The sequence below is a fragment of the Heterodontus francisci genome, chromosome 8 (assembly GCF_036365525.1).
Source record: "Heterodontus francisci isolate sHetFra1 chromosome 8, sHetFra1.hap1, whole genome shotgun sequence".
NCBI classification, from domain to species: domain Eukaryota; kingdom Metazoa; phylum Chordata; class Chondrichthyes; order Heterodontiformes; family Heterodontidae; genus Heterodontus; species Heterodontus francisci.
In genome coordinates, this window is record NC_090378.1 from 33,172,323 (window position 1) to 33,187,162 (window position 14,840).

The 14,840-nt window shown below is 39.8% G+C and overlaps 1 protein-coding gene across 8 annotated transcripts in view; it reads left to right on the plus strand.

Annotated features, from left to right (window-relative positions):
- Positions 1-14,840, plus strand: part of ptprfa (protein tyrosine phosphatase receptor type Fa) — a 634,875-nt gene that overhangs the window by 507,288 nt on the left and 112,747 nt on the right. For 4 of the 8 annotated variants that reach the window (XM_068036905.1, XM_068036906.1, XM_068036908.1 and 1 more), the window contains 2 exons: positions 5,469-5,501; positions 10,036-10,133. In XM_068036905.1, the coding sequence (XP_067893006.1) occupies positions 5,469-5,501; positions 10,036-10,133 (131 nt within the window). The remainder of the gene's footprint in view (positions 1-5,468; positions 5,502-10,035; positions 10,134-14,840) is intronic. The other 4 variants (XM_068036910.1, XM_068036911.1, XM_068036912.1 and 1 more) reach the window with 1 other exon arrangement.

The window sequence follows — 14,840 nt, forward strand, 5'->3', positions numbered from 1 at the left end:
GTCTGAACTTAGTGTATAGAAATGTTCTGAGTTAGAGAAGTTCCTATACTTTACTGCAATTTAGTTCCCATGTTCATTCATTTGGTGGAATTGTTTTAATATTTGGCATATTTAGGCATAGTCACTGAATATATTTTCTCACCAAAAAATGAGGTCACCCTAACTCACAGAGAACTGAATGTTTATTCTCTGTTTTTGTCCCACTAAATAGAGTCCTAATCCATCCATTCTCACCTAGGAGGATAAAGCTGCTGTTAATTTACTTTTAAGATCCACATTGCTTATCGTCAACATTGATATTTACTTAGTTTGGAATGGAAAGTGCTTTATGGAATATTTATGATACTTCACAGTGGATCACACTTCCAACGTCTAGTAGTCAGTTCAAATAAACCATGTCTGCAAAACAATTTCTTGATAGTCTAAGTAATGGAAGACGGGTCAGGGTCACAGCTTAAAAAAGATTTCATTGTATTTTTCCCTGTCATATGGCATTTTGCCAAGTTAACACAGATACCTTTCATGGTCTGATTAAGTTGTCATGAGATATTTTTGTCCATTAACATTCTTGTCAACATGCAGTTCAGGTGCTTGGCAGTTTCTCCATTAGTAGAATAGGGTGGGGAATGGACCAGTCTCTATTGTGCATTGTTGGTTTCAGAGGTAGCATTATTAGGAAAGGAACATTATATTTGAGAAATATTTGGAATCTGCTGCTGCTGTAGTAAGATGTATAGGTTATGTTGGTGAGCTAAATAAACAAACAGAGATATAGTGTGCACATATTTTGCCTTACAGGTTTGTTTTTCTTTCCATGGGGAAGAAACTGGCACTACAACTAATATATTTGTAATTAGAAATGTCATTGGCCCCAAATTTATATCTTACCTCTGCATCTATATATAGTTAGTTAAATAATTTTGCTTTTATCTTTTCTCCTTTGTGTTTTTAAAAACCTTCCAATATTCTAGCTTATAATTTTGATTTCATAATGAGCTAATCTTTGAAACAGTTTGAATTGATTACATTTTCGAGATCATTCCCCTATACTCCTTCCCACAAATAAAAATTGAATGGGGAAAAATGAAAAAGATGAACTAAAATATATAAAGTAAAATCAAAGTTTGAATTGTAGTAGTCAAAATTTGATGGGAAAAGTAAATCTAAACCAGTTATAATAAATGAATGAATGAATAGACTTAAAAAAAAAAGTAACTGCAACAAAAATGTATAACTGAGTTTGTGTACAACTCCATGATTCTGCCCATCTGCAAGACAAGTTAGGCTACAAGTCACTTTGTTCACTTCATTCCAATCACACTTACAAGGAAGGTCACAATGGCTGGAATATTATGCCCCACGCTTCCAGTGTGCTGGGAGGCAGGGAGGACGGAGTTGCGTAAAATCGGGTGGGAGGTGGGGATTGGTGTGCCCGTTCCCTACCCGCCTCCGCTGGTATGTTACCAGCAGCGGGGAAGGTGGTGGGTGGCCTGCCTACCCTTAGGCCAATTAAGGCCCCCAAGTGGCCAGTTAAGGGTATCTTCACACTACTGTTGGTATTTTACCAGCGGCAGATATGCACCACCACTTGGGCAGGCTGTCCAGTAGAATCTGGTGGCCTCCCTGAAGGCTTACGGGGAGTCGGGTCCCTTCTGATCGAGCACCCTGTACCCACAGAAGACCTCCCCCCGCCAGCAGCATGGGCTGCCCTGCTGGAAGAGCCCCCACTTACCTGCACACTGGGCCCTCATCCATGGATGCTGCTGCAGAGCCGGGAGCAGTCCCAGCAGTGGCCACCACTCCCAGTGTTGCTGCTGGGACTGAAGAGCTACCAGCTCTTGGGGGAGTGGTGGAGAGACATCATTCCTCAGAGGGGCAGAAGCCACAACCTCCGGCAATTAATTGCAAGACAGCATTATAGCTTCCAGGGGTGGTGGAGGCGGGCTTGCCCCTGACCTTCCAGCCAGTGGGCAGAGCTGCTGCCTCCTCATTAAATCCTGGCTAGTATGCGTGAGGTAAGAACCTAACCTTTTGAAATGTGACTCTCCTCTGTCATGCTGCGTGTTTCAGTCATGTTCTGTTGATTCCATAGACCTAGACCTGCGGGGCCATCCACAGACTGCCATTGTAGTTGCAAATCTTTTTTTTTAAGTAGACAAATTGAATAGTACGAAAAAATTTTAAAGGGTTATGGAAAAAGATCGAGAAGTGGGATTTATTGGATAGCTCTATCAAACAGCCAGCACAAGCAGAATAGGCCGGATGCCTTTCTTCTGTGCTGTATTATTATTTGATTCTATGATGTGAGAGAAACATTATAAGAATTGCAAAATGCTTCTAAAGTCTTCCCACTATAAAGAGCAAACTTCAAGCCTTTTGTCTGGAATAAATTCAAAATGTATCCAAGTGGATTCATTGGTAAAATGAGTCAGTCACCTCCAAACTAGATTTGTATCAAAGTCCCTTTACCACCCTGTCCTCTTTAGTAGAGGTATTCATTTCTAATATGTGTAATACAGAAGGTTACTTGAAGGGTACAAGGGTTGGGAATTTGCCTCTTTTATCTCGTTAAGTTTACGTTGTGACCTAAACCTGTTCTCATCTGCTGAACTTGTGTTGGTTATTCGTAAGAAAAAAATTTGTCGAGCATGAAACTGCAGGATGGTAATTAAATGAAATATTTCAACAGTCTGAAAGACTACATAATTGGCAATCAGACATAATGGTCTTGCAAATGAGTGAAATAACAGGTGAAATTAGCATTGTGCAGTGAGATTAGCAAATAAGCAACTTACCAGTTAAAATTAACATAATGCCATGTAATTATCTTGTTCAAATTAAAGTCACCGTATTACGTCCCAACCAGTCTGGATCTTTCATTTTAACTATCCCAAAGTTCAAGTGTGAACAGCTGGTAAATAAATGATTTGGTTGTCACTAGCGATTTCTGTGATCAAATGATGAATCTGAATATCACCACTATCTCAAAACATGGTAGTCAAGTATAATAGTGCACAAATCATGTGTTTAAACTTGTATGATTGCTTTATTGATAGTGGTAAAAGACTTAGAACAATCCCTAACTGCTTGGAAAACTACTACATACTAAAGCAATAGAGGCAGCTCTGGAAGATGGAGAAATACGAGAAGGGAGAGTAGATGCCAAAGAGAGATACTGGGCTGAATTTTACAGACCCCCGCGATGTTGAGGGGGTGGGGGGCATAAAATGCCTCGGGCAGAGGCCATCCACGGGCCTTGATCGCCGGGAAGGCCCAGCCCGATATTGCCGACAGCAGCAAGGCCTCATAGCGGACCCCCGCTGCTTGGCAACTGGAGCCAAATTTAAATTAACAAATATATTACCTTCTCACTCTCGCCATCCGTCCCGGAGCGATATTGGTGCTGATGGCTGGCACTCACATGCCTTCGGATCCCCAGATGGGGATCCGAAGCGGAACACTGGTAGGAATGGGGGAGCAGGTAAGTTTTTCAGTGTGGGGGTGGGGGGCAGCGACGTCAAGAGTTCTTTCATTGGTGTAGGGGATGGTGGGAAGGGGTATAGTTTATGAACTTAGTAGGGGGGGCGGGGGGAAGGTCAAGTGCACAAGTTAAGTGTTTGGTTGGGGGCAAAGGGCAGGTAATTAATTTGATGGTTATTGGGGAGTGGGAGAGGGTCAAGATCAGTTTATTTAATTTTTAAGATCTATGTAGCTTTAAATGTTTAGATTGCAATGTAGAGCTTGAAGCCCTTTAAAAATGGCGTCAGCACCTGTGCCATTACTGAGATGGACCGCCCGCCCCCTCCACATCATCGGGGAGGCAGTCCTCCTGGCCATTTAAATGAGCTGCTGTGTTTACTATCGCGGCAGGTCCGCGATGTGCGATGCGCACGGGTGGACTGCCATTGTTTATGGCCACTGTCAATTTCAGCGGTGGGAATGTAAAATGCAGCCCAGTGGCTGGTAGGAAAACTGCAGTACTAAACAAAACACAGGGCTCTGTTCGGACAGGCTAAACAGAACTTTAATATTTTCAAAAAGAATGGGATCAAATTGATTTCCAGATCAGTCTGGCCCAATTTAAATGCTGGTCTTTAAATTTCACATTTAAAACAAAATACTTGTGAGTACATCAGGTGCTGGGATCAACTAAGGGACCATATGATAATGAATAACTCACTAACTTAAAAGTATCTTGGAATGTGGTGTTGTTGAGGTGTGCCCTTTATGCTTCCAGCTGTGATATTCCATTTCACTGATCAACCTGCAAAACGGCCCAAGTAACCAGTTTGATATTTTATGGCTTGGCCACAAAAACAATTATGATGACAAGTAGCAATTTTTTTCAAAAGCTGAGCTGTTTAGGATTGACCAGGGGTACCAGGCACACCACCTTGCTGGACAAAACATTAATGCTAATATACCTACCCATTGAGGTATATGAGAGTAGGACTGTCCCACTGTCGTCCCCCTGCCAAAGAGAACAGCATGCTTGCATAGGTTAATGAAGGGAACATTAAACAATGAAACTCAAATAATTACCTCCCGTGGCACGTAAGATTTCATTTGAACATTGTGCATTGGATGGAATTTTTCTTGCTAATGCGAGACTTATTTTGCATAACAGTATGAAATGGAGATATCAAAGTAGAATTGCAAAGCAGCATCTGTATTGTTAACTTTATTTCTTGGTTTGTTTTTCTTTTTGTATTGGTGTTCTCTAAACAATTATACTCAGGGGTTCAAAGAAGGAGTCAGATCTGAGTGCTACCAAGGACTATAAGACATTAACTGTGGGGTGCACTTTGAGTACTTCAATGGCAAGTAATTATACAAAAAAACTAAATATATTTTATTTCCCTTTACTAGAATGAGGGAGTGTTTTAAAAGGTTTATGTCAGTTAGTTCAAAAAACACAGTGGCGCAGTGGTTAGCACTGCAGCCTCACAGCTCCAGGGACCCGGGTTCGATTCTGGGTACTGCCTGTGCAGAGTTTGCAAGTTCTCCCTGTGACCGCGTGGGTTTTCGCCAGGTGCTCCGGTTTCCTCCCACATCCAAAAGACTTGCAGGTGATAGATAAATTGGCCGTTGTAAATTGCCCCTAGTGTAGGGAGGTGATAGGGAATATGGGATTACTGTAGGGTTAGTATAAATGGGTGGTTGTTGGTCGGCACAGACTCAGTGGGCCGAAGGGCCTGTTTCAGTGCTGTATCTCTAAATAAAAATAAAATAAAATAATATTCTATGGTTCTGCAGGTGTTACAGTTTCCAGTGATGGAAGTATTCCAAGTCAGAGAGTTAGCTGCTCACTGTAGAAAATACTTAAGTGTTATTTGAACCCCCTGAGTATATAACTGTTCCTTTAGCTATTTTAACTCTGAGACTGATCTCTTTTCCTCTGGTAAAAACTAATTTGTTTTCTTCCCCCTTTTTAAAAAAAAAATGTTTTTGCCCCATTTTCTTCACAGGTCCAAGTGTCCCCAGTTGCCCAAACAACTCAAGTTAGTTTAATTGTCCTGTGTCTTCTCTGCATTTTTTCTGTATATTTCTTTTTGCTGTGCCATGAAGGTCATTTTTACTCAAAGAAGCTAATCTCAGTTTCAAGCTGACTAATTGAGCAGTATCCTCTTTGATTATCTACACAGCCTCAACTTCCATGGTATATATGTGAATTCCAAAATTACCTTTATTCATATTTTGTTCAAAAAGGCAAACAAATAGTGTTCTCTAAACCACAGTATCACAAAATGGGTTGCAAAACATTTTGGTAGGCACACTGGCTGTGAAAACTCAAGTCCTCATGGATCTATATGGCAATACTGAACCTCTGCTATGAGCCTTTCGGTAATGCATAGGGATAGAAGTAACCCCTTTGAGTTTTTGAAAACTGCCATTTTAATTTACTTTGCAGGTCCAATGGGTTTATGGCCCTGGCCATTATAAAACAAAAAGATATTGCCCCTTTTCCACACGTATATTTAAGTAAAAGTTGCATCTTGTCAGGCATTTCAAGAGCCTGGAAAAGAAATTCCAACTTCATAAAATGGAATCTTTGCCTAGATACCCTGCTCTTAAGACTGCTAAAAACAAGAATTATTTTAGAAATGTAAAAATAGATTTAGTTTGACTACAACATCACTAAATAAGTTGCCTGTTCCAGCATCATTTATAAATATTGCCAACACATAATTAGTGCAAAACTTTCAATAGAGCTTTTAATGTAATTGTGTTTCTTTCTTAAAAGTAAAATTATAAATCAATTTCAAAACACATTTTGAATTGCAATGTGAAAGCAGTTAGTCTTTGAGTATTCCGCCAAAGTTTCTGCAGGGAGGGGGTCGAAACTGCTAAGCATAAATGCAGTTGAAATGAAGTTGGGAACGAGAGTCGATCTCCACTGGTTTTAATAAATTCAGTTATGACTATGTAGAATGTTTGTAATGGTGATGTACATTGACTAAAGAATTACAGAGCAGTGCTCAGTGGTGTGCTTTAAATATGTAAGTGTAAAACAGGTTTAAAAAAAACTTGATTAAAACCTAATCCTTTTAAATATTCCATCTGTTTCAGTGTTGGATGTATCTAATTATTCTGCGATTTGGAATATAGCTGCATTTTCTGCCATCAGTGTATCTCCTAATAAATGGCTGCTCAAGGAGTTTGATCATGTATATAACCAAGGGTCCAGGATAGCTGATGATCCTACTAGATGCCGGAGAAAGAAGTCATTGCCAAAATATTGGTGCAGTGATGATATTCAGCCACCAGATGGCATTTGCAATTTATTTTGTAACTTTGATTTTATTTCTCTTATTTTGAAAAATTTTTGGAATTTTTTTCATTTAACTCAAAAATGTTCAATCCCCACGCCATTAATTTGTTCTGCTTCAAATGCTGCCATTGCTTGACTAAGGTCTAACAAATGGCCCACTACAAGACTCATGTTAATGTTATTGTACAAATTTCCATTGGGAGTTTCATAACAACTTTAACCAGATGGTCCTCTTATTTCTCTCTCTCTCATGCACTAGTTCAGTATCAAATGTCAGTTTAGTATCTATCATGATATTACACCAGGATCAAGAATATACAATGTTGAGAATTGAAGCTGCAGTAGCATCCTACCATATAACGGTAAAATATTAGAACATTAAATGATATTCAAATTATGTACTTTGCTATGTGAAAACACAACACTTTTAAACCCTTTTTTTTTTAAAAGCTGTATAATGAGTTTTGTCCTATGATTAGATTGATATAACAGATTAATCATAGATCACACTGTAGACATTTAAAGATAGAACAACATTACTACACCAATTCAGCCTCTACTTCAACTTTTTGAACATAATATTGGGCATCTGAAAATTCAAACTGGGAATCTGAATAGGAACTAAGTTTCAGAACCTTAGCTCTGAACAGCAACCACAGCACTCTATTCCTGTGAAGTAGTTGGTCTGAATCCCATTAGAGATTGAGGTATTTCATTTCAGTCGAGTACTCGAGGTAATGCTCATCAAACACATGTTTGTGAGCCTTCTCTTATGAACTGCAAACTATTTTAAGATGAAAAATTAAATTTCAGCTATTTTTTAACCTTTGTTATGCTTCATTTTGTAATGATTTGGTGCCTATCTTGCATATTGGCATCAGTCAGGCCATAGCCATTACCCTGACCTCACTAGCGCTTCAAAATAATGTGCAATGATGTTAAAGTGCTGGACCCAGATTTTGGTGGAGTACTGAGTGAAAAATGACAACACCCTTTCTTCATGGAAAGTGCAAAATTCCATGGATTTGTGCTGACATCAGAAAGTGGACTCTGAAACCAGCATTACCAGGTCATTGCAAGTCACTTTGACTGCTAAAGTGAGCATATGGGTGTGAATGTTATAATGACAGCAGCCATCCTTTTATTGAGTAACTAATTAACTAAATGATTCAAACAAATCACAAGTTTAAATTTAACTTTTCACCTTAATGTCTGGTGGCTGTTGAGCCTTCCCTAGTGCAGTTTCTAAATTTTATTTAAACATATGTGCAGACAGAATTATTGCCTGGTAAATAAGTTCATGATGACCCTGAGGATTTTTAGAGCTGTAATGAACAAACAAAATAAACTAACTAAATTGCTGTTGATTCTTGACACTTTAAAAACTTACAGGCCTGGATTTTGCAGTCAGCGACGAAGCAAGAGCACTTGCTGCTGACCTTGAAGAAAGCTTCGCTCGGAGATCGAGTGATCTGTGATAAATTGTAACTCGCCGTGCAGTTGATTTTAACTTTAATGGAGATTCCCAGTGTGGAGTTGCAGTGATGTCATCAAGCCGTCCAAACAGCCAATCACATTAAAGAATTCCCGGACAGACTACTAGGAAGTGAAAAACACTAAAATCAAATACTTTTAATAAATTTTACATAGAACAAAATAAAGATTGGGGTATATACATGGGATGAAGCTATGAGCTGAAATATGAAAAAACTTCAGAAAAAAAAATTATTTAAAAAATTTAGTTCAAAAAAAATCTAGTAATCTTAATGGAGACATTTAACAACCCTCCACAAATATAAAATTATTTTTTCAGGGACAGATCTGTTGTTCAGCAATAGTTATTACGCAGATCTCTGTTTAAAAACCCAGTTACACCTGATTGAACAAGGTATAACTTTTTAAGGTGCTTCTAACAGCGATGTGAGAGTGGAAAGGTGAAGTTCTCACCACATTAACTGATTTCACTGATTTGCTGCCTCTGTTGGGGGTGGGTGAGTGGGGTGGTCCACATTGCAGTTTGGCAGAGCAATGAGAGATGGCAAATTCAGGATTTCTGCGTTAATCTGCCTATGCTCTAAATCCTGAAGTCCGCTCATTGTCAGTGGGGTAACAGCAGCGAACGCTGACAGTTCTCTAGTCAAAAAGGGTACTGCCTGTGTGGAGTTTGCAAGTTCTGCCTGTGTCTGCGTGGGTTTCCTCTGGGTGCTCCGGTTTCCTCCCACATGCCAAAGACTTGCAGGTTGATAGGTAAATTGACCCTAGTATAGGTAGGTGGTAGGGAAATATAGGGATAGGTGGGGATGTGGTAGGAATATGGAATTAGTGTAGGATTAGTATAAATGGGTGGTTGATGGTCGGCACAGACTCGGTGGGCCGAAGGGCATGTTTCAGTGCTGTATCTCTAAACTAAACTAAAAACCCCTGCAAAATCTGGCCACAATTTTTATTTATGTTATGCTGGGAAGATTGTCAAACTAGAGTGTTATTTTGAGCTGCTGCATCTTTTTGCCGCCTTCCCAAGAACCAACAAAAATCAATTTGGTTGCATTGCAAGTAATATTTTCCAATTTAAAACAAATTAAATAATCTTCTTAATAAAGAGTACTATGTAAAAGTCAAAACAGAATGTAGAGTTCTTCAGCGGTAGTATTATTTCCAGTGTGCCTAATAATTGCAGTGACAGAATGATGTGAAATCATGAAGCTGAAAAAATGATATACCCCATTCTCCACTCCCCAACCTGCTCAGTGACTTGAGTGAGTAATTTTTGGAAAAAGAGAAAGTCACGAGTAAGAACTCTTGGGTATTCTTGCGACATTGATTATTCTCTTTCCCTCTTGAAACAGAAACATGCACTATGGATTTGATTATCAACTCAGTCTGTGTAGATGAGAAAAAGGGACTGCTGCATTTTTAACAGCCTTTACTGTCTTTCTCATTCAAACCTGCCTTTGTCATCACTTTTCTGTATGTAACTGCATATGGGCCGCTTAGAAACTTGTGTGCCATGTGATCAGTGACTGTTGCATCTGAGCATGTTCAGTAGAGAACAGTTTCAACCATGCAGTTGTATATTTTTTAAAAATCACAAATTTTGGCGCATGTTATATTATAATTCCAGTGTTTTTTTGGTGATGTCACACATAACCTTTCTACATGCATAATGCATATGTGCTTTTAACACTTTCATTTTATTTATTTTTTTTAATTGTCACGTTCCCTAATTATATGCCTCACTGACTTTATGACTCTTATTTGGTTAGGCATGAGGGACCATCCACCAATCCCCGTCACTGATCTTGCTGACAACATTGAAAGATTGAAGGCCAATGATAATTTGAAATTCTCACAGGAATATGAGGTGGGTTAAACTCAAAATAGCACATTCTAGATATCTATCCTTTTTTTTTACTTTGAGCATATTTATTTCCATTAAAATGCTGGAAATGATCATGTATTAAGAGTGGAATGTTTATTTCCTTGCATCTATCATCCACCTCAGGAATTCCCAAGTCAGATGCAATGCAGAATTTCCTCTAATTATCTTGACAATATGCCTCAGACTTTCTTCTGTAAGGGAAGAAATCTCAGCACCCATGAGAGAATTAAAATATCACATCCAAGAGACTCAGTGTATAAATCCTGTTTACATCCTTTTTTTTCCCAATGGCAAGTTTTTACTTATAAAGCATTTGGCCAGTGTCACGTTATTGCAACAGGTATATCAACATAAATACAGGGTACCTCATTTCTTTGCAACACTGTGTGAAATGAAATTCAGTGGCACTAAAATTGCAATTGTGCTAGAGCTTGCTATTGATTTGAAATGGAACAACTTGGATTGAGCCATTATACTGAACAATAATTAAAATTGTCTAAAATTCCCACTATAGTGGGAAAGAGAAACACAGGTAGAGCTGTGTTTCAAGATGCTAACATGACTAAACCCAGAGATATGTTGCTACTTTGTAGAACTTTAGAAGCAGTATGATCTTTACTAAAATGTGTAGTATTTACAAGTTTAATACTATTCCATATTTGTGCTTGTAGTGCAATTTGTTGTAACAGTTCTGAAGTCTAAACAGCAATTTGTACTTCAGCAATAGAATTCCTAGGATTTAATAATTTATCTATTATGGTGTGTTGTACGTATTGAGTGGGCCATGGTTAAATATAGAATTATTTAATCTGAATTACAAACTAGTTACTGGGCTCTTTGCAATCAAATCTCTTAACTGTACAACATACTCTACTAAATAAATGATTGAATCATGTTATGTATGTATATATTATACTATCTGTAAAGTGTTAGGAACTAATTAGCTAGGAACTAGTTGTTATGTTCAAGTGTTCCAGTGGGGGGGGGGGGGGCCGCACACACGGCTGCACTGGGGAGTCATGTTATATGTAACACAAGAATCAGGCCCTACAGCACACAGCACCGTGCTGTATTAAACAAGACTGACTCCAGCCTTTTCCAATTTTTAAAGTGTGATTCTTTCCAACATCTGGGAACCAGAAACAACATAAAGCCGAAACAAATCAGACTGAACAAGTACTAATGCTTTAATTTCACTGGCCTCATTGTTGGTGTGGAATTTCCTCATCACCTGCAGTGTGTCAGAAACAACAACTTGCATTTATATAATGCCTTTAAAGTAGGAAAATGTCCCAATGCGCTTCACAGGAGCATAATCAGACAAGAATTGACCATTAACCAGAGAAGGGGATATTTGAAAGAATGACTAAACGTTTGACCAAAGAGTTAGGTTTTCAGGAGTGTCTTGAAGTGAAAAGAAGTGGAGAGATTTAGAGAAGAAATTCCAGTGCTTAAGGACCTATACAGCTGAAAGCATGACCACCAATGGTGGAGCAAAGGAAGTGGGGGTGGCAATTTATAAGAGGCCAGAGTGGGAGGAAGACTGAGTTCTTGGTGTGTTGTAGGCTGGCAAAAGCTATAGAGATAGGGATGGGCAAGGCCTTGCAGGGATTTGAACACAAGGATGAGGATTTTAAATTTGAGGCATTGGTGGACTGGGTGCCAATGTAGTAAGTAATTGATATCTGTACATAGCAACATTTAACAATGGACTCTTTGGGGTTTGAGCTTTGGATTGAGTAAATGATAGAAAATATATGCCCAAAATCTGCTCCAACTCTTTGCCAACATTTTCATCTAAATTAAAGAGTATTAAGTGAAAGACAGAAAGAAAAACACACTTGGTATGCAGAGTAATAAAATGAAGCTACAGATTTCTTCCCCAATCATGACTCTCAAATCATATTGGATGAACCAATGATGAGAAACCAGAGGCAAAGACTTTGATGAACATTTCATCAAGAATAGGCACAGTGGAAAAAACATTCAACAAATGTGCATATAATTTTTAATTCTCTTCTCTGCTGGGATTATATGCCTTACTGTTGCATCATATGTCTTAAATTCAAACTTTAACCCAAGGTACTTCACAGAGGCATAATAAAACAAAGTGCCAAAGCAAAGAAGGAAAAATTAGGATAGGTGAAAGAAGTGGGTTCCAAGGAAGATAGAAAGCCAGTGAGGCTTAGGAGGGAATTCCTAATGGGAACAATATGGATGATGACTGCCAATGGTGAGGTAAGGAGGGGGTGCACAATAGGCCAGATTCAGTGGAATGAAAAGTCGTTGGGGATTTGTAGGGCTGGTAGAGGTCACAAAGAAAAGGAGGAGTAAGGCCAAGTAAGGATTTCAGCATGAGCTTAAGAATTTTTAATTAGATGCATTAGGGGACTGAGAGCCAATGTAAGTCACCAGGGATATGGGTGATGGATGAGTGGGACTTGGTACAGAATAGGTAATGGGCAGCAGTTTTGAATGAGCTGATGTTTACAAAGTGTGGAACCAGTCAGGAGAGCATAAGAATAGTCAGGTCTGGAGGTGACAAAAGATGAGAGTTTCAGCAGCAAATGAGCTGACGGTAGTGGTGGAGATGAGCCATGTTACAAAGGTGAAAATGGGCTTTCGTTGTGGTTGAGATATTGGGTGAGAAGCTCAGCTGAGCATCAAATAGTCTGGTTCAATCTGAACCAGTGGCCATGGAGAGGTATGAAATGGGTGACAAGTTAAAGACACGGCAGGTGTCGAAGAGGATGGCAGAAATTGAGTCTCATCAAGGCTGAACATTGGACACAGCACAAGAGGCTGTGGAAGGGTAGAGGGAGATGGTGGAGAGGTGGAGCTGGGTGGTAAAGAGGTGGAGCTGGATGGTGTCAGTGACAAGTAGAAGTTGATGATTTTGCTAAGCATTTAGATGAAAATGAGGAAGGGCCAAGGATAGAATCCTGGGCATGGGGGTGGGAAGAGAGAGCATTGCTGTAGAGGTTCTGGTTATGAGTAGAAGCTAGTGAGGTCAATTCCATCGCGCTGAACAAAGGAGGAAAGATGTTCGAGAAGGATATTGTGGTTGACTATGACAAGACTGCAGAGAAGTAAAGGAGTAAAATTGCACCACTGTTACAGTTGAAGCGTATATCGTTTGTGACTTTTAGTAATGTTATTTCCATGCTGTGGCAGGGGCAGAAACTCCCATGCTTCTCTTCGAATGAACCCATGGAATCTTTATTTTCACATGAGCAGGTAGATGTGGTCTCAGTTTAATGTCTCATCCAAAAAACAGTATCTCAAATAATTCAGCACTCCCTGCACTGCAGTCTCAAGCTAGATTATGTGCTTATGTCTCTGGTATATGCCTTGAGCCAACAAGCTTCTGACTCAGAGGTACGTCTGCTATGACTGAGCCAAGGCTGACACCTGTATGCCTCAGTCCTCTGGAATGCAGCAGCACAATCTTTACTTCATCAGTGGTAGCATTAAGGTATGTGGCATTTTTTGCACAGAGGAGAAAGCCTGAACACTTCAAAAACCATCTCAAGTTCACAGCTCTTCACAATCTATATAAATGATTTGGATATGGGGACCAAATGTAATATTTCCAAATTTGCTGACGACACAAAACTAGGTGGGACTGTAAGTACTGAGGAGGATGCAAGGAGGTTTCGAGGGGACTTGGACAGGCTAAGTGAATGGGCAAGAATATGGCAGATGGAATATAATGTGAATAAGTGTGAAGTGATCCACTTTGGTAGAAAAAACAGAAAAAAAGTATTTCTTAAATGGTAAGAAGTTGAGAACCGTTAATGTCAAGGGGACCTGGGTGTCCTTGTTCATGAGTCACTAAAAGCTAGCATGCAGGTGCAGCAAGCAATTAGGAAGGCAAATGATATGTTGGCTTTCATCACAAGGGGTTTTTGAATACAGGAGTAAAAAAAAGTCTTGCTGTAATGGGATAGAGCCTTGGTGAGACCGCACCTGGAGTATTGTGTACAGCTTTGGTCTTTTCATCGAAGGAAGGATATACTTGCTGCAGAGGGAGTGCAACAGAAGTTCACCAGACTAATCCCTGGGATGGCGGGATTGTCATATGAGGAGAGATTGAGGAAACTGGGCCTGTATTCTCTAGAATTTTGAAGAATAAGAGGTGATCTCATTGAAACTTACAAAATTCTTACAGGGTGTGACAGGGTGGATGGAGATAGGATGCTTCCCTTGGCTGCTGAGTCTAGAACCAGGGGACATCATCTCAGAAAGGGATAGGCCATTTAAGGCTGAGATGAGGAGGAATTTCTTCAAGCCAAGCTGTTTCAGTACAGCTACAACACTGGCATCTACATGGCAATGTGGAAAATTGCCCAGGTATGTCCTGTACACAAAAAGAAGGACAATTCCAACCCGGCCAGTTACCGCCCCATCAGTCTACTCTCAATCATCAGTAAAGTGATGGAAGGTGTCATCGACAGTGCTATCAAGTGGCACTTGCTTAGCAATAACCTGCTCAGTGACGCTCCGTTTGGGTTCCGCCAGGGCCACTCAGCTCCTGACCTCATTACAGCCTTGGTTGTACAGCCATGGACTAAAGAGCTGAACTCTAGAGGTGAGGTGAGAGTGACTGTCCTTGAAATCCAGGCAGCATTTGACCGAGTATGGCATCAAGGAACCCTCGCAAAACTGAAGTCAATGGGAATTGGGGAA